Below are 25,686 nucleotides of genomic sequence, written 5' to 3'. Positions count from 1 at the left end.
TGAGGGAATTGAAGAGACTAAAGACAAAAGCAAGGAGGAAACCAGACTTGATAATTCCCCCTTCAAGGAACCTGTTTTTCATGGTCTGTATGCACAGAGTCTTGACGTTCATGTTATTCAAAGCCAGGCAGAATTCATTTGTGCTCTCATTGCTTTGCATGTGAAAATCCAGGCTTGCCCAGAAGCTTGATTTAATTCTCCTACAGCCTTGTAAGCCCCCATATCTACTCATACCTTGAAATACTTCCTAGTAGCAGCAAATGGTAAAAATGATAAAACAACCTTAGGAGACAAATCACTGGAGTTTTACCCTTTTTACTTGTAACCCAACATCTTAAATCCATGAAATGATTTTGTTGTTACATTTTCTAGAGGATAATATTGTGATCCCTTTTTCCTCCTCATCAAGCATTACAGCACTGATGAGGACCACCAGCAGCATCTCACCCACAGACCTCAGGAGCACCTGGGCATGGGTGTGTGTCTGAGCCTCCTCTCTGGGACAGGGAGCTGAGCCCAGTGACAGGGAACCATGTGTCAGTGCGTCCTAACAGGGTCCCTGCTCTGTCCTTCACTTTAAATGCAATTGTTATGGGAAATCTTAAAAACAGTGAGGATTTTTTAATTATGTCAGATTTTTGGGCCTTTTTTTCCTTTTACAGCAATCTCTGTACATCAGCTGACACAAGGCAATAACAATAAGCAATAGAGAAAGACTATTTTTTCCTCTCTAAATTCCAGGCCAACTGTTCAGCTGCAGGCTGAGTTGTATCCTAAACCACAGGTAACGTGCTCTTTGAGGGGGGGCGACACAGCCCCCGATCATCTACTCAGCGCGTCCGGCAAAGCGCCCACAGTCAGGGAAGAAAAACCTCTCGGGACAGGCAACCGCAGACCAGCGGGTCCGAGCCCGCTCCCCGCTCTCAGAGCGGCTGTGCCGTATTTCCCGCGGCTCCGGGGAAGTGCACGGCTCCGAACCCGCTCCCGTGCCTGAGCCCCGCGGGCAGGGCGCGCTCCCGCCGCCGGCGCGGTCCGGCGCACACGGGCTGGGCTGGCCTGGGCTGGCCTCTCACCCCGCGACCTCCCTGGGGACATCGCGGGACAGCCCGGAGGAGGACCAGCAAAGGCGGAGACGGATTCAGCTGCGCGGGAAAAGCCCGGCCCTCTCCTCGCCTCCCTCCGGCTCTACCCGGCCCCGGCGCCGTCGGGCCGCCCCGCGGGGCGGGGAGCGGGCGGGGTCCGCGCAGGGCCCGAGGAGGCCCCGGACCCCGCTCCGAGCGGGCGCGGAGGGGGCCGGCGGGGCGATGGGGGGCCGCGGGCTGCTGCCGGTGCTGCTGCTGCTGCTGGGCGCCGCGGGGCCGCTGCTGCGGCAGGCGGAGCCGGCGGAGCCCGCGGACCCCGTGAGCGCCGAGCGGAGCCTGGCGTGGGGCCCCGGGCTGGACGCGAGGCTCACCGTGCCCGTGCGGTACTTCTACATCCAGGCGGTCAGCGCGGCCGGACGCAACTTCTCCCGCTCCCCGCCAGGTACCGTTCGTGTGCTCCGGCGCGGGCAGGGGCGCGGAATGGAGACCCTAACCCTGGCCGCGGTTTTTTGCCACAGAACCTGGCTGGAGGTGCCCACCCCTTCCCCTCTTCCGCTCCTCCTTGCTTCCTTCCTTTCCCCGTCCCGGGCGGTGGCTGTGCCATCGCTGCTCCCGGGCTGCCCCCCGCGCCCTGTCCCGCAGCGCCCGGGACACGCAGGATGGCAAGTGAAGCACATGATCAGAGCCTCCTTTCTTCTGGTGCTGCCCGGTGCCTCCTCTGCTCTCACCAGTAGCCTGCTCTAAACAGTATGGAATTTACAGCAAAGAACCGTAAGCTCAGAAAGAACCAGTGTTTCTGGAGCTAGTGGACGTAAAATCCCAGTACACAGCTGGGAAGTGGTAACGTAATTATTTTTAATGCCGCACTTACACCAGTTGCTTAAAATTTCTATCTCAGTCAGCAGAGCCCTCTGGGCTCTGTTATCCTACTGCTGCTCCGTTAAGGAGTAATTTTCATTTGTTGTTTACTCAGCACAAGCACAAACCATCCCATGACACTTCTCCTAAGGGTGGGAATTGGTTTTGTTCTTGCAGGCCAGTGGTATGATGCAAGTCAGCTGTTTGCTGCTGCAAGTTAACTCCACACACTCTATATTAATAGTTTAAATTTGGAATAAAAATTACTTTTGTGTCACAGATTCCATAATAAAGATAAGCCTGAGGTAGCCCCAGAGGAAATCTTATGTTGCTAATTTACACAGCTAATTAAGTAGAACCTACTTAATTTGCTGTGTATTGTTTACTGTTCACAGAGATGGTACTGAGAGGGCAGCTACCAAGTATGCACGGCCTCTTCATGTCTTGTCAGTTAGAAAGCTGCTGCTTGCAGAATTAAGGAGTAGCCATATATTATACAGGGTATGTCTTCAGTCTGACAGGAGTGTGGATACTTCAGGTATTTCAGGTCTGGGCTTTCTCCATCTGGTGTTGCAGCTTGGTGCTGGATGTCAGCACAGTTTTGTAATTGCAGTCCAAAATATGACTGCATGCTCACTGCCTGTGCGGTGGAGGCTGGTAGCAGCTGCACAGGGAGAGCCGTGGGTTCAAACAACAGATTGCTGAGGGTGAAAAGGTGTGAAGTTCAGTTGGATTCTCATGCTAGTGTACGTCCTCCAAGATAAACTGGGAGGACATGGGTACTGAGAACCTAGTTTTGATTGCAGTGTGTTCGTATTTATGTTAATAAATTCAGTGTCCCAGGAAAGTTTCCAAGTCCCAGTAGTGCCACCTGGCATGGAGTGATCTCCATTCATCCCATGACCTGCTGTGGCCTCCAGTCAAAGACAGAGCATACGTGCTGCTGGCAGGGAAGAGCTGTTGCCTCGGCCTGTGCTAACTGCTGTCCCGTGCCAGGAATTGTTTAGGAGGGTGCCTAGTATCCTTAAAAAAATTAGTGGTAGAGTTAATCATATTCCAGTGTATGAACACTGTTTGAAGTATTCACAGCGACCCTGGCTATAAACTTCTGTTCTCAAATGATTTAAAATGTTCACATCTGTAAAATGTCATTAAGAATTACAATTAACAATATTTATTTAGGCACCACTCTCCAATATAAACTGAATATGTCTCAAAATATACCTGTTGAGATAGCAAAAAATTCACATTATCACCCCCATTGCTAAACAGGAACACTGTGATCAGAGCAGCAGAGCTACGTTTAAGACATCACAGTTGTGAAATGTGTCCAAATCTATTAAATTATTTTTGTGTACATTGGAATTTCAGTCAAGTGGGTCAGGACTCACTGGGATCCATTATAAAACTTGTATAGCATAATTAGTAGATTTTAAATCCAGATTTGTTTTCTAAATATCTAGTCTGTTCACCAGAGTTAATATGCACCATTGCACATTACACTGGAATTTCAACCTGGAGGCTGTAACTGTTTGACCTGCTTTTCTGGGAAGATGTCGAATGATGCAGAATTCATTCTTTCCCTAGAAAAATTATTTCAAAGATTAAGAAAACCCCTGTTGAAAATAAAGAACTTTCTTTTAGTGTAAACTGCATAGATTTTTTTTCCCTCTGGCTACTTAGATAAGCCTTATCCTTCTTTTCTGCTAGGTTTTATCCTAGGCTTAACAACTACTAACCATGTCTTTATATACTATTGACCATGATAAAATCAGCTGTTAAATGTTGTTCAGATGATCAACACAGTCTGCTAACAAATATTTTTCGAGGCTTCCCAAGTATTGTTGCAGGTTTCACCAGATGCTTTCAAAGAGCAGGGCATGCTTCTTCCAGCTCTCATTCCAGTGCTGCCAAACAGAGTTGTACATCTCAGTTCACTCACCTTCATACCTGGGCACTGCAGGACTTCCCTTGGGGTCTTTGGTTGCCATGATCCCTGGGCTTTTGTGATGATCACACACAAGACCTGTATTTGTTTGTTACTGAATATATGCTCTTGCATCTGACTCTCTGAAAGTATAGGCTAATAATTTGTGTGTCTCTGTAGTGAGTCTGTCGATTTTGTGATTTCCATCTGTGAAAGTAACCAACAACAACTCCAGTAAAATCAAAAAATTCCAGTTGAATCAAAAAATCTACTTTTAAGATCTTTTAATTTCTCTTCAGCATACATGTCAGAAATAGGGTAACTAGATTTTTTTGTTCTTCTCTAACAATTTGCCTAAATTCAGTATCTTGTTACTTTTTCCCTCTTTCCCTCTATTTTGTCACTTGTTCCTCCATGTGTGGCATACCTCTTTTGCAAGCTGAACAGAAGAAAAAAAAATGCGTAAAGTAGGTGTCATTATCTGGATTTCATAAAGTATCCCATTTTGACTGTGTCCATATTTTAGTCTCTCTTTAGTACTGGGAAATTATTTTGTACTTAAAATGCTGTCCCAGACATGTTTTTCAGGGTAACAGAGAAGTACTAGCAGTGCTGATTCAACAAGGACACATTTTCTTTTTTTGTAATTCCTTTGGATTGAGAGAAACAAAAAAAAAAAAAAAAAAAAAAAAAAAAAAAAAAAAACATGAGTACCATGGTAACTTCCTCCAAATAAAAAATAAAAATCACCAAAAAGCTGTTATGATTAAGTATACAGTGGAGACCTTGGCCCCATTACACAATGAATGTTGTAAATTACAAACAAGAAGTCTATTTCCTCCAGTGAATTATTTGTACTTCCATGAGATGCTCAGTCTCATTTTCCTTCCCCTTCACTTTCAGTGGAGTTAGCTTTTTCCCAGAGAGCTTTGTTATCAGTCACTTCTCTTATCAAATTATTCCTATGTTTAAAGTGACACCAACTAAACCTAACAAATCCTTTGGGTAGATCAAGGGCTCATCGTGTCTAGAGCAGGACGTACATAACCAGCAGGGGAAAAGACCCACTTAGTTACTTCCTGTAGGTGAGGGCAAGGATAGAAACATCAGTAATATTTGACTTCTGATTTCACAATATTCACTCATTTTTATGACAGCTGAAAACTTACTTTTCTTTAGTGGGAAATCACTATACCCAGTAAAAATGCTGTTTAATAAAATGGGTACAAGGAGACAATGACGTGTTACCAACAGGAAACTTTTCTTGGTGAACATCATGACATACTCTGGATGTGAATACTTCTTCATCCAAATAATACTAGGTGATAGTCATAGGGACTGGGTACTTGGTTAAAGTCAGTTACTTTGAAGCAAGTTTAAAATGGTGGTTGTGACTTGCAGTGACTCTCTTTCAGGAGTCATTTAATCTGAATATTCTTGCGCAGTATTTGACTTAAATCCAATTTCAAGACCCAGTGATCTAAGGAAGACATCATTAACCATTAAAAGACTGGTACTTACTACATCAGTGCATTTATCTGTGGGTGCAAAGTATGGAGTTAACTTTGACATCTCAAACATTTAGTGCTGTCGCGACATAGTCAGATTTTAGTAACATCTTGATTCTATCTGGATTTTTTCAGTTTCATTTATTTCTGCATACTACTTGGTGGTAGCATTTATTGTATTTGTTTGGTTCACAATGCTTAGACCGTCCTGCTCCTTTTTTTTATTAATAAAGTTGACAATGACCACTTGTGATAGAACTAAAGACTATAACAGATTTATGTTTATGCATACTCATATTGTCCATAAATTATTCCATGTCTTAGTGCATTAATGATGAAATGCTGGTGATCTTTAAGCACAGGTCAGACAGATGTCCAGGGAACATCGCTACTATCATTCTCTTATCCCTGCTTTTCAGTAGCTGGGACTTTAAATGTGCAAGACAGTCAGCAGCAGCCCAAAGCTGAACAATTTGTATGTGACTCCTGCATGCTGCAACTGCCTTTCTGCAAGCTGGCAAGTATTCTTTTCTGCTGTTACTTTAACTTTGTTCCCTGTCTTTCTTACTCTAGAGGAAATTATTGTTCCTCAGAGCCCTAACTTGAAAACTTAGAATAAAACCTAATCTTATTTTCAAAATACTGTTAGCCTTTCCTTCTGTCTTGTAATCAAATATTTAACTTCTTATCTACACCTGCAGGTTTTCCATTTAGAGGTGTGCAATGACTAAGAATATTTGGTAGGATGGTATTTCATCACTGGAAACTAGTTTTAACAACTTGGTATAATTAAAAAATTGTAGTGAAAAATAAATTAAATTCAGTGGTCTTAATTTAGTGGAGTTTGCTCCTTACCTTTATTTACTAGATGTAATTCTAATAGCTTAAAGTGATTTTGTCTGGTTTTATTTTCCTCTTGCCAGGAAGAACACAGTTTAAAGTGGTAATTAAAGCACTTTCTCCAAAAGAAGTCACCAGAATTTACACCCCTCGGCCTTTGGATAGAAATGATGGTACATTCCTTATGCGGTATCGGATGTATGGAAGTGTCACAAAAGGATTAAAAATTGAGATACTTTATGGTGATCAGCATGTGGCTCAATCACCTTATATTTTGAAAGGTAAGAGTATTTTTTGATATAATGTAATGTGTCAAAGTTCTGAATTTGGATATATTTGAAACTGCAATACCTGGGCTGTGGTAGCTGTGGGCAGCTCAAACAGCTCTGAATCTCCACGTGCTTGGCAGGTTCACAGAAATGGAGCTTCATTTAGCAGAATAATTTCACCCTGATAACACAAAGTCTTGTATTTCTGAAAAGAGAAGAATGTTGCTGTTTTCTCAGTTACACTGCAGAATTCCAGAAATTATAGGAAGGATTATTTCCCAGGAAAACTGTAGAAAACATGGTATAAAAATGCCAAGCCACTGCAATGCATAAGTTATGTGTGCTGTAGAATCACAAATACAGACTCTGGGTGCTTTGTTTTCCACAGAACCAGTTTATCATGAATACTGTGACTGTCCTGAAGAAGACCCTGAGGTCTGGCAGGACATGATGTCCTGTCCATCCCAAGAGCCTCAGATTACAGAAGACTTCATTTCGTTTCCCACCATTGACCTGCAGCGAATGCTTAAGGAAATCCCAGCAAAGTTCAGCCAAGCAAGAGGTGCTATTGTTCATTACACAATTCTGGATAATCACATCTACCGGCGCTCCTTAGGGAAGTACACAGACTTCAAAATGTTCTCTGATGAAATGTTCCTGTCCCTGGCCAGAAAGGTACCAGTTTGGATCATGTCAGACTATTAAGGCAATATCACAGAACCACAGAGTGGTTGGGGTGGGAAGGCAGCTCTGGAGAACATCTAGTCAAACTCCCCTGCCAAAGCAGGTTCACCCAGAACTGGTTGCACAGGATCACCTTTGGGGTGGGTTTTGAATATCCACAGCCTGTCTGGGCAGCTTGTTCCATGGCCTCATCACCCTCACAATAAGGAAGTTTTTCTTCATATTCAGATGACACTTCCTGTGTTTAAGTATATGGCTGTCTCCCCTTGTCCTGTCGCTGAGCACCATTGGAAAGAGTCTGGCCCCATCCTCTTGACAGCTGCCCTTAAGATATTTGTAAGCGTTGACAAGATCCCCTCTCAGTCGTCTCTTGTCCAGGCTAAACGTAATTAAATATGGCAGTACCGCAATTGTTCTTGTATCTTCACATGTATAGTTCCTGAAGTAAGATTTGACATTCCATCAAGACAACACTGGGTGTTAGGAGTAATGTGGGGGGGCTGGTCTGTCGGAGTCCAGAACATCCCTTTGGCTGCTCTGGATGCCTCGAGACCCTGGCTCAGGGATCTTGGCAACAAGTCAAAAACACCTGTGGCTTTGATTTTAGCCCATGGGAGAGGCTGCCAACCTTATATGAGGAATTACAAGCCAAAAGGGATCAAGTAGTGTAATAAGGGAATTGGCACAGGGTGAAAAAGTAGACTTTTGGGGTTTTTAGAATGTAATTCAGGGATACAATATGGAGGAATCTGGGCGTGCCCTAGCCTTTTCTTCCTTCTTCTTGTCCTCCATGACTCCGTGTGATAGTGACACTTTTCTATTGGTCTAGGATAGGGACACTCTGTCCAACATAGATTTTAGGTATTGGTACAGGAACTGTAAACATGGTATATGTAATTTTGGGTATATAATGTGGGAGATGCCCGGGGCTCGGGGCAGACTGCCATGGCTTCTGTACTAGGTGGACCTCAGCAGGTCAAAGAGAAAATCTTTTAGATAAGAAGAAATAAACAACCTTGAAAACTCAGCTTCACACCTTCCAGACCTCTTCTTTGGCTGCTGGGCTAGGGAAAAAGGACTTTCACACTGTTGGGGTCTTGCCAACCTGACCCCGACACTGGTCCTGGCAGTAATGAAAATGCTTGGAAAGCTCCAGGGGCTAAGGCCCAACTGGGAGCGTTTCATGGCCTCTGGGTGTTCCTTTCAAACTTGCTTGCAGGGCAGAAGCTTGGAATTCATGCATTAAGCACAGTTAAATCTATGGACTATCCAGTAGGTGCCCTGAGTCTGCATGACTTGAGAGAACTGAGGAGTAGATGTAAGAGTGACAGACAGCTTCTCTGTGTTATTATCCTTTCTTGGGTACACGTTTAGGTTCGTCTTCCTGACGTGGAGTTTTATCTCAATGTTGGAGACTGGCCAGTTGAGCACCGGAAAGCTAATGATACACCTGGGCCTGTACCTGTCATCTCCTGGTGTGGCTCTGTGGATTCCAGAGATATCGTCCTGCCGACGTATGATGTAACCCACTCAACTCTGGAAACCCTGCGTGGAGTCACCAATGATCTCCTTTCCATTCAAGGAAACACAGGTGAATTAGAGACTGTGGGTTTAAAAAGAATTTATGATTTCCGTCAAAGAAGCAAGTTGCATTCAAATAATGTGTTGAATCTTCAGTTAAAAGTGCCCTGGGACATCTCTGAATACAAGTAGCTTAGTCTTTACAGATTGCAAACACTTCTCAACACTGCCACTAAGCAGGTGTATCATTTAGAACCAAAATTTAAGAAGTCCAGTTTGCAATAAACATGAATTTTACGTTAAAGATATCTGGAAGATGCCTACTGTGATCTGGCAAAGTAAAAGTAAGTGTAATTAAAAGGCCTTTCTCCTCAGTAAAGGGCTCAAATATGTTTATTCTAATCAAAACATCACCCTTTCCTGACTCTGTTATGGCCCAATGTTCTGTGTACAGAACATTAAAATTAATTTGAATCCTGAAAGAAGTAAGCTGATACTGTGCTGCAGCCTCTTTCAAATGAGAAAACATTGTATATATGAAAAAAAAATACCTCAGAGTGAGATCTCTTGAATTGCTCTTCTGGCTTTGAAAGAGGAGTCAGCTTTACTGACAGGTGTCTTCCTCCCCCTCAAGAAATTAAAGAATACTTCGGGATCAAACAAATGGCATAAGCAATACCTAAGGAGTAAAACTGGAGTGGAAAGTTATTTCTTTTTATTTAATTAGTTCTCAGTGCCTCTTTTCTTTATTAGTTTTTAAATTAATATTTCAATTAAATGGTCAGTGAGAGGCAATTGTGTGTTTACTGATTTAGTACAGCTGCTTTTCCAATTAGGAGACAGTAAGAGACTACTCCATTTGGTAGGTCCTTTAGGGAAATTTTCAGCAGAAAGGTGAGGAAGAGCATAGTTAATGCAGTAAAGAGAGATTAAGTCTTTCAGACTCTTGCTAAGTGTTTAGAGGACACAACATAGCCATTTATTTTCTTTTTGAAGGCATCATTAAGTGGTTCTTCAAGGACCTAACTAAATTGCTGGGTAGCAGAGGTGGATTTTACTAAAGAAATTAGGTTATTGTAGCAGGCTTTATGGATGGAGAATTGCTTTAATTATTAGTATTTTCCTTACATATTTTATTATTATAATCCCTTAGGTAGCTTTCAAGATAGTTGAAGTTATTGAAATACAAAATTGTTGAGTGGAAAAGCAATTCTCTGATTTTCACTGTATGAATTTCTCATCCCAAAACTCAAACCAGAATTGAAAGTTTAAACCTGTGATTAATAAGGGGTTATGGGAAACCCTGCCTGTCCTACCATGTTTCCAAGTGTAATGCCACTGTCAGACCAAGCTCCTTATTTGCCTTGAGCAGACATTTCACTGTTGTTTGCTTTTGCCTTATCACTTACTGCTCATAGGCCCCTTCTGGGAAAACAAAACTGAGCGGGCTTTATTCAGAGGTCGAGACAGCAGAGAAGAACGTCTCCATCTTGTCAAGTTATCCAAGGAAAATCCAGAACTACTAGATGCTGGAATAACTGGATATTTCTTCTTCAGAGAAAAAGAAAAAGAGCTGGGGAAGGCTCAGCTGATGGGCTTCTTTGACTTCTTTAAGGTAGCAATCAAATTATGGTTTTGGATTAATTTTACTGTCAGGTTCTTACCAACTGAAAAGACAAAGCTTACTTTTGTTAATTCTTTTCAGTAAACAAAATAATTATGCTGCTGTGGGAGCACAAGTCCATGCAGCGTAGATAAACCACCTGTAATCAATGTCCTAGTGTGACACACTTGTAGAGAAAGCCAAGAAAGACCTTTAGAGACATCTTGGCTTATTTTTATGTTATAGTAGATTGAGAAATTGGATTTCTCACCATCTGGGTTTCTTTGATTTGGGGTAAATATGAAAACAATGAACACAACTTACAGCCATTTCAAGTACACTATGGATGTCAGAAAGAGTCTGTGTAGTAACAAATTAGAAAAATAGATGAGTGTTTTTGTTGTACTTTAACATACAAATTCTACTGCAAGAGAGATATAAGAAATAAAGGGGACAGAGTCCTGTATAAAGCCATTATAATATATAGCAATTGAAATTCTATTCTGAAGATCAATATTTCAGAAATGCTGTAACAGCCAAGAACATCTGCCAAAGCACTACATTCATGGTTATTTCTAGTATAATATTTCAGCTTATTTTATAAATAATATGTTTCAGGTTATTCTATATAATAATGTTAAGTCAGAATAAATTTACTTTGTTTGAATTGAAGTATAGGTTAGTTTTCTTTCCTTCCCTGCTGTAGTCCTTGCTCTGTCCCAGGACACTTCAGTAGGACACCCATCAGGCAGTTCATGTGACACAAAGGTTCTTGACTGTCAGCCTCATGTTGGAAACAAATCCTTTTTCCATTATGTTATCCAGAAGACCATGAAACTACACGTGCTTAACACTAAAACAAGTTTGAAGATGAAAATGAATAGACATGATTACTTCTTGCCTGTTAAAATAATATTATACAGTCATTGTTCCCATTCTGATACAAAACATTTCACCTTTTTTTTTCCTCTCTCTTCACGCTGTAGTACAAATACCAAGTGAATGTAGATGGCACTGTAGCAGCTTACAGGTTTCCATACCTCTTGCTGGGTGACAGCCTGGTATTGAAGCAAGATTCCCAGTACTATGAACACTTTTATATTGGATTAAAACCTTGGAAACATTATGTTCCAGTTAAGAGAAACTTAGAGGATTTGCTAGAGAAAATAGAATGGGCTAAGGTAAGCTCCATTACTGATTCAAGTTCAGAGTGATGAACAAACATGTAAACAATTTATCTTAGTAGTCTTTTCTTTTGTATTTACACATATATATATTTTGCATGAACTCTGTTGAGATCCTGGAATAAAGGAAGTACATTTTGTTGTTAGTATAAAATGGGAAGGCCTTGTTTGAAGTAACCATCTCTATTTAGGGCAATACTTACTTAAGTGTTCATTTTAGGTATGAGCAGAAGAGTTCATGAGTCAGAGCCTTAGTATACTGACTAAGGTAATTGTGAAAGAAACAACCAGATTCCTAGATACTGCTTAATTAATGCCATAGGTTTTTTAGGCCCTGACTAGAGCAGAAGTTACTGCATGTTCTGTTTGAATGTACAAAAAAAATGCTGCTCTCTGTAACATGCTCTGTGTGAGAGGCTGGGATCCTTTAAGCAAACAGATACGATTCTGTAATTGAAAATACTATTTGTACTTTATGTCAAAGTGCTGTTAAGGTTAAAAAAACACAGGAAGAGTTTCTTTTCTGAGTACTGTAGTTCTGCCTAAAGAATCAGAGGAGAGTGCTAAAAGCTTTGCAATATAGACCTAAAAAGCTTGAGAGTAAGTACATGAATTCATGCAGTTATTTTTAAAAAGAAGACATTGAATTCTGTTGCATTGGACAGGACAAGAGCTGTGGTTTTGTCCTCTGTAAAACTATGTAGGTCTGGGAAATACTAGAACTGATTTTGAAGAGGCTTGTGGCTTGGACAAAATGGTAGAGCAGTAATCAACTGAGTTTTCAAAATTGTACAGTTAGTCATGAAAGTTGTTATTGATAGCCCTAAGGTAGCAGTAGTGACAATAAAAGCAATTCAGTATTTTTAAACAAATCTGCAATTTTAATCATGCCTTTGCAATCTACCAGTAATTGCAGTTAATTTTGCAGATTTGAATAGGCCATTTAATAAAACTTCTAATGCTAGTCAGGCTTTGAGTAACTCACTGATTGCTCCGTTATTCCTTTGTTTCATCTGAATTTTCCAGGAAAATGATGAGGAAGCAAGAAAAATTGCTAAAGAAGGACAACTAATAGCAAGAGAATTACTTCAGCCTCACAGGTTTTACTGCTACTATTATAAAGTGCTCCAGGTAAGTACAATAGATCAGTTTATTGTTCTCCTCCCAGCTGCTACTGATGCTACAAATTTCATATTCAGTCCTTAGATCAGTAGCAGACAGGGTACATGTTAATCATAAGAGATCAGTGTGAAGAGCTTTGCTAAACCCTGCTTCTTCATTAAAGAATCTACCTGACATCATAGTTATTTTACAGAATCAGGAATTTGTTTGCCCCCATCTCCAGTCAGCCCTGTTTTCATTGTCACTTGGTATTTGGTTTCCAGTAGGTCTCTGTAAGAGATAATCTGTGTATCCAGTTTTCTTCCTTTTTCCCTTCATACTTCTCACGCTTGCATTGTGAGCTACTCTACTACAAAATGATGAATACATGGAAAAGAAGTTCCAGAAGTGTGACTAGTAGAGTGTAGGGGATGAAGCAGGCCCAGTAGTCATTTCTTCCTTAGAAAATGCAAATCTCTAGTGAAAGAAGTTTCTCCTCTCTGAAAATATCTTTTTCCTGTACTGCTGTGCAGTTAGATGGCAGCTTCACCAGCCACAGGTTAACACAAAGGTTGGAACTGTTCAGTGTAAAAAAAATGACACTTTTATGCATTATCTGCGTAAAGTAGTTAGGCACAAATGATGACAATATTCAAGTTACCATAATAATAGGCAGAAACATGAAAGGAGGTGTTCAGAGGCAATGTAGCCATTAGTAGGTGTGTTACAAAGACACCTTGTGCAGAGGTTGTGAACAGTGGCATAAGGAGCCTGGATAAAGGTAGGCTTCTGAGTGGAAGGGAGGAGGAAAATTCTGCTTCATGAATTATATGTTGGTGCTTATAGCATTCTTAAATGTTGTTTACATATTTCAGAAATATGCCGAACGCCAAGCCAGCAAACCTGAAATACGGGATGGAATGGAACTTGTACCTCAGCCTGATGACAGGGACTCAGTGTGCAGTTGCCACAGGAAAAAGCCTTTAAGGGAAGATCTATAACTGTACTGGATGGAGAAAATTACCCACTTAAAATGCGAGAATAGGAATTAAGCTGTGAAATCTAAGACTCTTATGCCGTAGCAGGCATTCTTAGTTACGTATTCTTGTATTTTCATACCCTTTTCCTGCTCATTCTGATCTACAATGTTGGTTCTCACAGTTTTGGCTCCATGACCACCACCAGACAGACACTGAGCCTGCAGTGGGGAGTGTCTGGGGGATTTGTTTGATGCATCATCAGGAAGCAGAGCACAGAACTGCTCGTGTTCCAGATGGGACCTTTTTACTGAAGTTTTGTGAGGAACTAGTCGCCACAAAGATCTTGCCATGAGTCAGTGCAAGTTTTCTAAAGGAGCATTTGTGATACATTGAAACAGTGTTATGATTTCTTCATAAAGTTTACCTCAGTGTTAGATTGTTTCTTGTATACAAAACAATTTTCAAACTAGACAAAGAAAATGAATATTTGAGATGTAATAATATCAGATCTGGTCGTGCTTTCAGATTATTCTGTGGTTTATGACAGGTGACAGACAACATGATATAATACTTATCAATTTTAGAGGGAAATGGAGAGCAGGGGGAGAGATAGGAAAAATAAGTTTATAATCATCATGGCTGTCAATCGCCAGAATTAAATACTGCTTTAAAACAGACTGTAAAACAGACTATGTAGCTATCACAATCACAGTGCTTTGGGTGCCAAATCACCACTCTGAAAACCTGCCAGTGACTGTAAATGTAGGCACAGATCCACAAAAGGACTTGGGAATTTCAGGCCATGGGAAACACTGGTGTCTTCGTTCAACAATACTGTCTACAGTATTCTGGACTATGTGAAATCTGAAATTTAGACCACCTAGTTTAATTCTTGTGTAATAGTCTAGGGGTTAGAGTCCATGTAAAGCAATTGGGAAGCTGGTTGTCCTCCTTGGTTTAATTCAAAGCCATTTTTTCCAGAGGGTGTCTTAGCTCCAGACTGGTCAAGAGGTTTTCAGGTCTTCTGCTGAAGTTCATCTGCAGCCATGAAGCTAGCAATGCAAAATTCACAAGGGCAGAAGGATCTGGTCATACCTTTGTGATAAAGTCTGCCTTTGGATGGGGCAGAAGAATCATCCTAGTCCTGGATGCAACTCCAAATACCTCTGTTGATTTTTGCCCAAGTTTGTCTACTTCAAAATGCATAAATAGTCCTGGAAGGAGACACCAATACCAAGACCAGTGCCCACAAGCACCCATTTCTGTGTTTTCATCTTGGCTAATGCAGCCTGCCTGAGCAGCTCCTGACTCACTACAGTCAGATAAAAGCTGTCATGGATACCAAATCCTCCCTACACTAAAAAGAATGGAGATGTCTTCAAGACAGTGGACTTGTCTGATTGATTTGGTGCACAAAATTTAGTGCTTTACATGTCATGCAGGCTTCATTCTTGGTTTTACACTGCAAATTACATAAAATTTCTGCATTAGAACAGGAAGAAAGGCAGTATGCTAAATATGGAAAGAACTTTGGCTTTCTAAAGAGGATGATGCAACTGTCCATCATTCATTTATTACATTATGCCAGTTAAGAAAAAAAACCTGTATCATGTTGCTCTACCCATAATTCTCTTTGTTCTGGTTCTAACATTCATATTTATAGTGGTTGTATTTTTATTTAACATGAAAACCAGTCCTAGAACTTCACGCTATAAATACATGTTCCACTCATCTGACATAAAATTTTCTACATCGAAGTTCAGGAACAGGGTTCCATTGCTGAAGTTGACACTTAAGACTGAGTATGTGCTCTCCTTTCGTTCTATGTGTACAGTCATTTTTACTGTATTACGTGATCTTCTTTTGAGAAACTACCCATTATGCCATGTGCTTTTTATATTCACCAGTGTTTATGGAGGTGGTGCGCTCAGCAAAGACAAATAAGCATAGAAGATGGTTGAACAACAATGTTTTCCACATATTTCAAATCAAGAGTCCAAAAGTGATTAATTTGTATTTTTTAAAATGGGAGAGAATAGGGGGAGCCATGACACATACTTCATGGTTCTTTGGAAATACCTGTGGAGGAAAACTTGCCTAGCTTGAAATGGAAGTCTTTCAAACTGGAAGAAGAATCAGATAAAATTTAAATTATGACTATAAATAAATGTGAATATTTTATCCCTCCTTTCTTCCCTCAAAAAGGGAAAGAAACTATTCTTAATTCTCTTCTGCCAAAAAAAGTCCTTGCTTTTGTAATAAGTATCACTTCAAAGCAAAGACTAGTTTGTCAACAGAGTGCCTTACACATGCTTTTATAGCTCACAGGCGAGAAATATCCTGAAAAATATTGAGTGCACTCATCTTCTTCCTGTAATTTAAAAAATAGTAGAGAGATGGTGGAACTTTTACTACAAGTCAATAGTATTTTGAGAGATTCTGGTTCAGTTTATAACTATAGCTCTTCCAAAGGTAAAAGAAGGTAAGGCAAAGTCTCTCTTCCTGCCATTAGTGCTACTATATGCAATTTAGATTGTAATGAAGAACAATCGTAACAATTGTTCCACCAGGCTAGAAAAGATCTCAAATCTGTTTGAGTTTGCCAAGAGGATGATACCCATCAGCCTGGTGTGTTACAGGAAATGCTAAATATTGAGTAAAACTTGTTTTTGCATGTGAAGTGTAATACATACATTAAATAGAATTTTTAAGTGGCATACATAGACTGGACTTTGTATTATTCTGTGGTAGTTCTTGAACAGTGACTGTTCAAAAGTGTAAAAATCTCTTGTTGGTGGTAATTTTGGAAAACTGTTACCATACCACAGTACTAAATTTTGCTATAATTTAACTTTTTAAACAGAGAGTAAAACCTGTCCTGTTTTTGTCAGGGATTTACCACTGATGATAGAGGCAGGTTTATTTGTTTGAAATAGTATGTCCTAAAGCCCAGGGCCAGTGTTTTCAAACACAAGAATCTGCAGAGAAGGGGTTTGACATCCAGAAATGTTAGGAAGGCAGAGTCTTTACCTAAGAGTCTTTATTTTCAGATTTCTTCAACCTTAACAGTAGCTTCATGTAGTGAACACTGCTTTTATGTCATATGGATGTCCTAATATATTTAGGCACCCACATTTGGAAATACCCAACCTCAGTTTTGTCTTGAAATGAGAGCTAGTAAATCCTGATCTGTTGAACATAAAGGAGATACAGTTTCATATATATTTTAGACTATATTTTTTACCTTTACCTCAAGATCACCAATATACTGGTTTTGTGACAGAATTGTGCCAGGCCCGCCTTGTAGATTCATAATTTTAAAAACCCTATAATCAAAGCTTGTCTGATGGAATGTTAGATTCAAGCATCCATGTTGGGAAGCATACGCCCGACATTTATTACATTACAAAGTAAATTATTTAGTTAGGGAGGAGAGCTGACAGGGAAAACATACATCACCTGTTGGAGCATGTCTGAGAAGCTTGCAAAGAAACTATAATAAGGAAAAGAAGCATTATATAAACTTACGATACTATCAGCTCCTTTAGCACTGCAGTTTTGCAAAAATTTTGTCTGTAAGGGCGGTGGAGAAGTGCAAGATTTTATATTAATATATTATTGCTTAAGTTCACAGGATTTAACAGCTAGAATCTTGTCTGTGAGAAGATTTATAGCATTTTAATGAGGCTATATGAGTACTAACTCTTGACTTTTGAGTACAATGTGTTGTTAATAGGAAAATCTATACTGCAGACAGTTACGGCACTAATTTTGGATTTTGCTGTGAGAATAAGGGAAAAAGGATTATTTGCATGTTTGTTTGAAGTAATTTTAAACATCTGTAGCACATTCCTTAATTGAGTCTCATCATGTGAGCAGTGATAAGCAGGAGATGTACTAGCAGGAGTGTGGCCAGCAGGTCAAAGCAGGTGTTTCTTCCCACCTGCTTGGCAGTTGTGAGACTGCAGCTGGAGTCCCCTATTCAGTTTTGGATTCCTCTGTACAAGAAATACATTGACACCCAACATGGACCACCAAGGTGATAAAGGCAATGGGGCACATGGTGTGTGAGGACAAGCTGAGTGAGCGGGGTTAGGTCAGCCTTAGAGAGAGAAGACTTCTCAGAGGGACACAGCAGAAATCTTAACAGACACAAGTTGCATCATGGGAAGTTCCAGTTAGGTAAGGGAAAAAGAATCCTAAACTGCTATCCTCAAGGAGATGAAGCTTGGTCTATTTGACCTTCAGATGTTCATTATTCTATGAACTGCTTTTCAGTCACACAACAAGCATTTATCTAGTCACATAGCAGCAGGATGAACCCAGCTCTTGAGTGTCTCCAAGAGGTGACATAGCCTTTCTGTGCTGACACTTTTGACACTATTTGTGGTTATGTCTCCCTTGATAATACTGACAAAGTTTTGCACATATTTTTGTGTTGGCTTGTAAGGCTATAAAGTTATATATTGATATTAATTATACTTTTATACTATTAATATGTATAATAATTTACCTTACTAATATACATTATCACAACATATCCTAGTCATGCAGTACACAGAAGATTTGACAGAAGTGAGATACATTGATTTGGCATTACAGACCTGGACTGAAAGTGCAAGACCTGCTCTTTCAAGAAGTTGTGTATATATACTTCACAGGTATGAGACAATTGTAAAATATTGTGAATACAGTTATGAACCATCAAAGGAATTGATTTTAAGCAGCCAATGAAAATATTAATGTATTTATAAGATATGCTTAAATGCCAGCATACTCTGTAGGCCACTGGTGAATGAGCATGATATATTCCCATCTCAGATCCCAACACTAATAAAATCAGTCAGGATCCATCTGTACCACAGGTGCAATATAGTGTGGAGAGACTCAAGACAGCTCAGCAGAATGCCAGAAGGGCCTACCCATACAGGACATGTGAAACATGATAACCTGCCTGCTGAAAACCCACAAAGTACATTATCCTGGATGGAACCTGTCTGAAAGACTATCGGTTCAAGTTGTACATGTCAGACTTAACTTCCCCTCTAGCTTACGTAGCTCAGAGGTCGTTTACCATTAGCAGATGATTTTGCCTATCTTTGGGTCAACGGCAGCCACACTTTCAGTTATTCTTTGTGTCCCATGGCTGATACCCACGATAAACCAAAATGATTACTACCACATTAATATCCTGCAGGTCCAACGCCTGATTTCATCTTGTGTGTTACTCTCACCAAATTTTTCACTGTTGCAACAGAAAGATATTTGAGTATCTTATTAACTTTAACATGGAAATCTGCTCTCAGAGTGAATATAGGTTAGAATGAAAACTCAGTTTGCTTCCAAATGATGATTTTGTTTTTGCTCGGGACCATCAGGTTTTACCTCAGGAAGAAGGTAGTTTCGTCAGCACAGTTCATTTCATTTAATGAATGAAAAAAAGCAACATTATTATCCCAAACCAAACAAAAACCACTCTGCAGGTTAAAGTTGTTACTCTTTTTTAAAAAATACGCCTGTTACAGATACACTGGCATGTCCTTTCTTTATAGTGAAGGGAGAGCGTGAACTGAACTTAATAAGTAAAATAAGTTTGGAGGGATATTTCAGGAACAGGCTATCCTGTGTTACTGTACACTGATAGTGATCTCCAAGATTAGATAATTCAAAACAGTGAAGCTTAGAGCCTGGATTATACAGTAAGATTTTATTTGCTAAAACATAAGAAACAGAAGAATCAAGAAGACATTATACCTCTGACATAAGCACTCAAGTAAAATCCTGTAGTGAAGAGATTCAACTCACTCTGCCAAATGTCCTGAAGTTTATTTAGGCTTTTTGGCAGGGTGAGTTATTTAGAAAACATCAGGAATGTATGTTACTGATAGAAGCTGCATCTCTGCCAATAAATTCTGCTTTCTTCTGCCTTAGGAACAAAGGAACTTTAAATGTGGACTAACCCTCACTGACAAACTCCAGCATACCTTTTCACACTACAGGTGTTCCATATTATTTAGACCTTGGTATTTCCTCTATTCCCTGAAAGATTTATTTGTGTCCGTAAATAAACCAACAGTCAGACTGATCCCAAACTTCCTGTAACTGAACCTGAAATGGAGGTGTGAATTTGAAATACCTGATTTGTACTAGATTTGTACTGATTTGTACTTTTGACTCTTTAAAAACACCAAGCATTTAAAGATCACTTAGATTATGACTCTTTGGTAGCGATCACTTAGATTATGACTTTCTAAGAATTGTAAATATTTGGCAATACTTAAATACAGGTAGTACATAGATAAGATGCAGAATAATTCTCAGTACTTCTTGTGAAATACTTTCCAAATTCTGATTACCTGTGGGATGGCAAATCTCCCTGTGATAAAATGTTGTCTCAAATCAAAATATTCCCAAAGATCCAGAAAAACTGTGACTTTTTCCTGAATATTAAAACTACTATATGTATAGTGAATTGTTCACTGGAGCTGTTAATAGCTATTGCTATTTACTCTTTTGCAAGATATACATATTATATATATATATATATATATATATATATATATATATAAAATATATTTCTTTCATTGCAGTTCCATTCTGGTCACAGAAACACACACTGTCAATTGGATCTTTTATTTCAAAATGGAGAGAAACATGAGAAAATGGGCTTTTCCCTGTAAAACTTGAACTGATCAACTCAGAACAGGCAGCATGTTCACTTAAGATGCCAATTTGAATGAGGTCTCCTCTACCATCATATGCCTATCCTATGAATCTAATGAAATAAAATCTTCAGTCCTTCATGAATACACAGCTCTGAGTACCATCCACAAACTCAAGCATTTACTTGAATCTGGTGATGATTGAACTACCCTCATATGCAGTAGATGTTTTCTCCATTCCAGTCCCAAGTCAGTATTACCCCAAAGCCAAACAATTCTGCTCAGAAGTCACGACCTTCAACCTTCTCAAGCAGCTATGGTCCACTGTCAAATGTGTTTGCTGTATTTAATATCAAGTTACACCCTGCCTTGATGACATGCAGTAATGTGTAATTGTTGTCAAACTGGATCTGTTAAGTAGGTTACTGGGTGCAGTTGTCACCAGGTCCTTGATGGATTATCTTGTTAACGAAGCCATTAAAAAAATCACTTTTGATGGGGAATAACAATTACGTTCACATAGAAATGCCAAGCTCTGCTCCCATTAGAGTAAACAGCATGGGATTTTTGCTGAGTGCATTCAGATTTGTAACAATAGATAAGGTCTTGAAGGTCACCTGATCCAATGAAAAAATTAAGGAAAAAGCACCTACTGTTTGTAGACAAATGAAAAATTAGCTTGCTTATCTTTAGGGTTAAGATACAGGACATCTAAATTCAGCTAAGCAGTTTCCTATTTCTAAGAAACAAATTGTTGATAGCCTAACAATTTGTCCCCTCAATCAATTCCCTTGAACCACTCCATCATTTGTCAAGATTAGCTAAAACCCTAAAGTAAATAAGAAATTATCTGCATAACTGGCTAAGCTATGGAGATGAAATTTAGTTCCTTGTCAGTTGGATTTATTTCTCATGGTTACACCATCAAGTAAAATTTTAACAACCTCTGCCCAGATGTGAAGAGCCCAATAAATGTGGATGATGAACTGTCATTTTCAGGGCAACAGAGGCAACATCAACACCCACTGAACTCAAATTGGCCCTTGAAAATTGCATTTTATCATATTGTAGTCTCCAACTTGTTTCTGAGAACAAAATGGTCTGTTCCTGAAAAATTCTTAATTCTATAGAAAAAGAGAAAATATGATACTGGTCACTTAAGTAACCCAATTTAATAAGAAAAAAATCAGACATTTTCTAGGGCTTCTCACTTAAAATGGTCTGGCTTTTACTGCAAAACTGTGTTAATTAACCATATTATTAATTTTGGGCTTCTTGAAGTGGATCACTATACTACATTATGCCAAGTTAACAAATGGTTAAAATTTTCCATACTCACCAATTGCATGGGAAATAAGCATTTTCTGATTAAATACATATATTCTGACAGTGCTCAAAGACTTAAAAGAGGTTGCCTGAAAAGAAGACAGAATGAAACTAAGCTAAGGCTCTCTTTCACACAAAATATTGTATATTGAGTTGAATCTAAACCTATAAAGTTTCTCCTCTTCCCCTTCTTGAAAAAAAATCATCAATTAATGAAGGATCAATAGTTCACTAATTGCTGAGACAGATTTTCCTTTGGGAGAGAAAGCAAGCAAAGAAAACAAATCATGAGTTACAAAATTAGTGTTTCACTTCACAGGAACACTGGCTCCCATCATGGAGCCAGCAGGTGTTCCCTTGGCTGATATCTCAAGGTCTGAGAGCCGTGACAGCTTTCCTGGCACTTCCCCAGCATCAAGCATTCACTCAGAGTAGGGAAATCAGGCCCTGTATTTTCAGTTAAACCAATGCTTATTACAGGGTCCTCTGTTTTTCCATGGAACAATGCCGTGTATCTATAGTTACAGCTGCCTTATTTGTATAATACTGCATCTACATTTGTATTCTCCCTATATTGTCAGACTAATACTTGTCTGGATTTAGCTTTGCATTTTAATTTAATGTTAAATTACATGTAATTGCTTTCTGTAATAAATTTTAATTTGGAGTACTGATGGGGATGAAGGCCTCTGGCAAGAGTTGTCTCTTACAACTGGCCTGAGTAGTTTCAAAAGCTATCTTGTGAGTATAGCTGGGCCTGCTTTCAAACAGACTTTCTATTACTTTCACAGCTTTTTGATCACTGTTTCAAAGTCTTTGTCTTTGACATCAAGTTGCAATTTCATCAGCAAATCTAGGGCGTGTTTTCTCTTGTGCTTTATGTCCTCTTCTTCAATCAAGGATTTCGAAACTCTTTGTTATATAAAAGGCAACAGGTTTTGTGGAACACTATCTCCTGGCTTAATCAGTACAGGCATTCTCCTCTTTTATTTACCTGATTTTATCCATCTATCTGATCTAACAGCACGAAACATATATATGAGGTTTATTTTAAAATAAAAAAACATTAGGGTTTAGTTTGTTTGAGGTTTTTTTTTGCCTGTGATAAATTAAGTAATACAGGATAATATGCTACATGATAAGAAGGATTAATAAATTGAAATGAAATAAACTTTCTTCTTTCTCTGATACCTTTAAAAATTCTTGTTACCTGGGGCTGGATCAGCAGTGAGAATATGATAGTTATTGCTCAGGACTTTGTATTATTGACAAGGGAAGTCAAAGTAGTACACATGCTGCTACCATATCTAACTGGTCACAGGCTATCCAGAAATCAACCTATCTGGTAATATCTGATTTAAGAAACAGAGATTCTGCTTATTTACCAAACTGATGGATATTACATAAAAATGCAAATGGACATACACATCCATTTTTAAATGGATCTATTGGGATTTTCAATTGCATGTCTACAACTGTCATTGAAATCAGTGACAAAATCTACTTTGTTGGCAGTAGGTATTATTTTCTTCTCTTATTCTTTAAGTAATTGAATATTCTGACAGGGAGGATACTCACCAATGCTCTCCTTCCTGAATGTTCTTGATGCAACTTTAATTTAAACTCTAGAACTATTCAGTAAGAGAAGTATCATAATAAGCAAATATAAAAAAATTTTTTAAATGACCGAGTCACTCCCTGGCAGCCACCAGACACCCCAAGCCTGGAGCAGACAGAGCTTGCTGTGGGAGTGCCAGCTCCCTATGAGTCACCCCCTCCTCCTGGCTTGATCCTCAAAGAAAAAGGTGGATTTCTGTGCTCATTCCCAGGTGGTGGGAAGCACATTTGTCAAGCCATGACACGAGTTTCAGTTTGTGTTGTAGCTTACACCCGAGTGTAGGCTCAGGGAGAGGGGAAAACAAGCACTGTGGAAAGATACATGGACTCAGAAATCTAAAATGGGGGTAATTTCATTGTTCAGGGATGGCTTTCCCTGATCTGCTTGAAAGCTGCCAGTTGGAAGGAACCCACAAGGATCATCGAGTCCAGCTCCTGGCCCTGCACAGGACACCCCACGAGTCACACCATGTGCCTGAGAGCCCAAAATCATGTGTATCCCAACCTCAAGGATGATCACAGAACTATTCCAAACTTTCACTGGTATCCTGTTCACCTCTCATCTCCTTTCTGCTCTCTCATGGTACCCAAGTCTGTTTTCTGGACCAGCTCTTGTGAAAGGCCATTCACAAACCTGCTCCTGCCTGCTTTCCTTTTCGTTATTCCTGCTTTGCCTTTTGTTATTTCTGCTTTTTTTTTTCCCTTCTGTGCATGTCTTTTGTTTTTAATTCAGGGTCATGTACTTACAGAGGTCACTCTTCCAGAAGTGAGGACCTGTCCTACATGATTGCTTGTCCATCAGATGACTCTAATTCATCAATCATATGCATATTCTCTCTTATTACTTAAAAAGGAGGAGGAAAAGAATTCTTCAAGGGTCACAAGTAGTTACTTAGAGCTAGAAAAGAATTAGCTTAGAAAAGGATGTGGATATGATGAGCTAATTTTATTAAAAAAGAAAGTTGTGTAGGACTAAAACATTACTTTTCAGAGTATCTCTGTAAATTCTAAGCTGCAGAAAAAGAGCTAAAAGAGCTGAGTTTCACCCAGTGGTTGTTTTCAGGCAAAATAAATTTAGGGATCTAGATGCTCTATTTCAACCTGCTTTCAGTGTAGTTAGTGAATGTGGGACTGTACTTTATACTGATACATACTTCTCTGTAAAAGCTTTTTCACTCTTAGTTTATTCTAATATAATCTATTTCTTCTAAAAATGTGTTCAATTTCTCTTACATGAGTATGATTTGTTAGACCATTTCAAATTCTAAAATTATCTAAGGTTGGAATGGGAAAAATCTGTTCACAGCTTTTTTCTACAATGGTAAATTAGAAATGCCTTTTTTTTTTTTTTTTTTTTTTTATATTTGCACTTCTCTGCAGGATGCCCATATATTCCTTTACAGCAAAGAACCTGCAGGTGTTAGAGGAACAGATCTTCCTCTTCTGGTGAGGAGCATTTACCCTCAGGAGATGAGGGCTGTACAAGTCAGGGAGTGCATTGCAAAGTAGGATACATTCTACTAGTGGCTTGTTGGGTTCCACTACTGGCTGTCTCACTGCTTTATAGCTGTGGCATAGGGTTGTCAAATAAGGCTCGTTACAGTAATTTAAATCACACAGTTATTTTTGATTGCCCCCAGTCTTTTCTGGGTTCCACAGTTACAGACGCACTGTGAGGTTGAAAACAACTGAAACTGTGATCCAAGGGAAAACAAAGCTGAACATCAAAGTAAAGACAAACAAAACTAAAGGGAAGGAAGAACAGAAGAAACTAAGCACACAGAAGGCAGCTGTCTTTTAGAGTTAATTATGATGGACTGGAATTCATTTCTTACAAGCCACTTGAAAGCTGCTTGATAATTATAAAAATATTTATAGGCCAAGTTGACTTCCTTTGCTTATTCTTGGGAGACTGTAGATGTATTCTTTAGGCAGCTTTGTATGCCTGCTAGAAACCTCACTATGCTTTGCAAGTTTTCTAGTTTCTCTACTAAAGGGCCTAAACCTGATCAAGAGCCTGTTTCTGCAAGTACTGCCAAGTAATTGAAGCAGAATATTCACAGTAAAATACTTTCTGACCTAATTTCTCTGTAGGATGCAAGCATTACAGATCATTATCTTTCCACTTGCAGACAGTGTTGCTAGGTGTTGCAGCAGACACTGTCATCAAAATCAGGCTAGGTACTGTAAGCATCACTTTACTGTATGGGGAATTCTCTGTATTCATTCTGGATGCACAAAATTGCCACTGCATGAAAGCATTAAGAACATTTGCATTCTCTAAATGAGTTTAGCAAAGCAAGTGGATAAAACTAGATTCCTAAATCCACAATCTCTGCAGTGCTAACCACTTGTTGATGCTATTGACTTAGATTTCTGGGGGTTCTGCTCTTACTAAACCGCAGTTTTTTGTTTTTTTTTTTTTTTTTTTTTTTGTTTTTTTTTTTTTTTTTTTGTTTTGTTTTGTTTTGTTTTTGTTTTTGTTTTTTTTGTTTTGTGTTTTTGTTTTGTGTTTTTGTTTGTT

General features: G+C 39.3%; 1 protein-coding gene across 2 annotated transcripts; it reads left to right on the top strand.

The window, feature by feature from the left end:
* The first annotated feature begins 1,304 nt into the window (after window positions 1–1,304).
* POGLUT3 (protein O-glucosyltransferase 3) lies at window positions 1,305–16,282 on the top strand. 2 transcript variants are annotated; one of them, XM_053934896.1, is made up of 8 exons: window positions 1,305–1,524; window positions 6,299–6,496; window positions 6,873–7,159; window positions 8,543–8,759; window positions 10,108–10,304; window positions 11,279–11,473; window positions 12,503–12,607; window positions 13,453–16,282. In XM_053934896.1, the coding sequence occupies exons 1-8, from the start codon at window positions 1,305–1,307 to the stop codon at window positions 13,576–13,578; spliced, it is 1,545 nt and encodes a 514-aa protein (XP_053790871.1). In that variant the 3' UTR covers window positions 13,579–16,282. The 2 variants fall into 2 exon arrangements, with proteins under 2 accessions (XP_053790871.1, XP_053790872.1); XM_053934897.1 differs by lacking the exon at window positions 1,305–1,524 and adding an exon at window positions 5,834–5,896 and having other exon boundaries at window positions 6,303–6,496.
* Window positions 16,283–25,686: the final 9,404 nt, after the last annotated feature.

Source organism: Vidua chalybeata, chromosome 2 (genome assembly GCF_026979565.1).
Source record: "Vidua chalybeata isolate OUT-0048 chromosome 2, bVidCha1 merged haplotype, whole genome shotgun sequence".
In the NCBI taxonomy this organism is placed as follows: domain Eukaryota; kingdom Metazoa; phylum Chordata; class Aves; order Passeriformes; family Viduidae; genus Vidua; species Vidua chalybeata.
The sequence above is the reverse complement of the archived record's forward strand: the minus strand, read 5'-3'. Positions and strand labels throughout refer to the sequence as shown.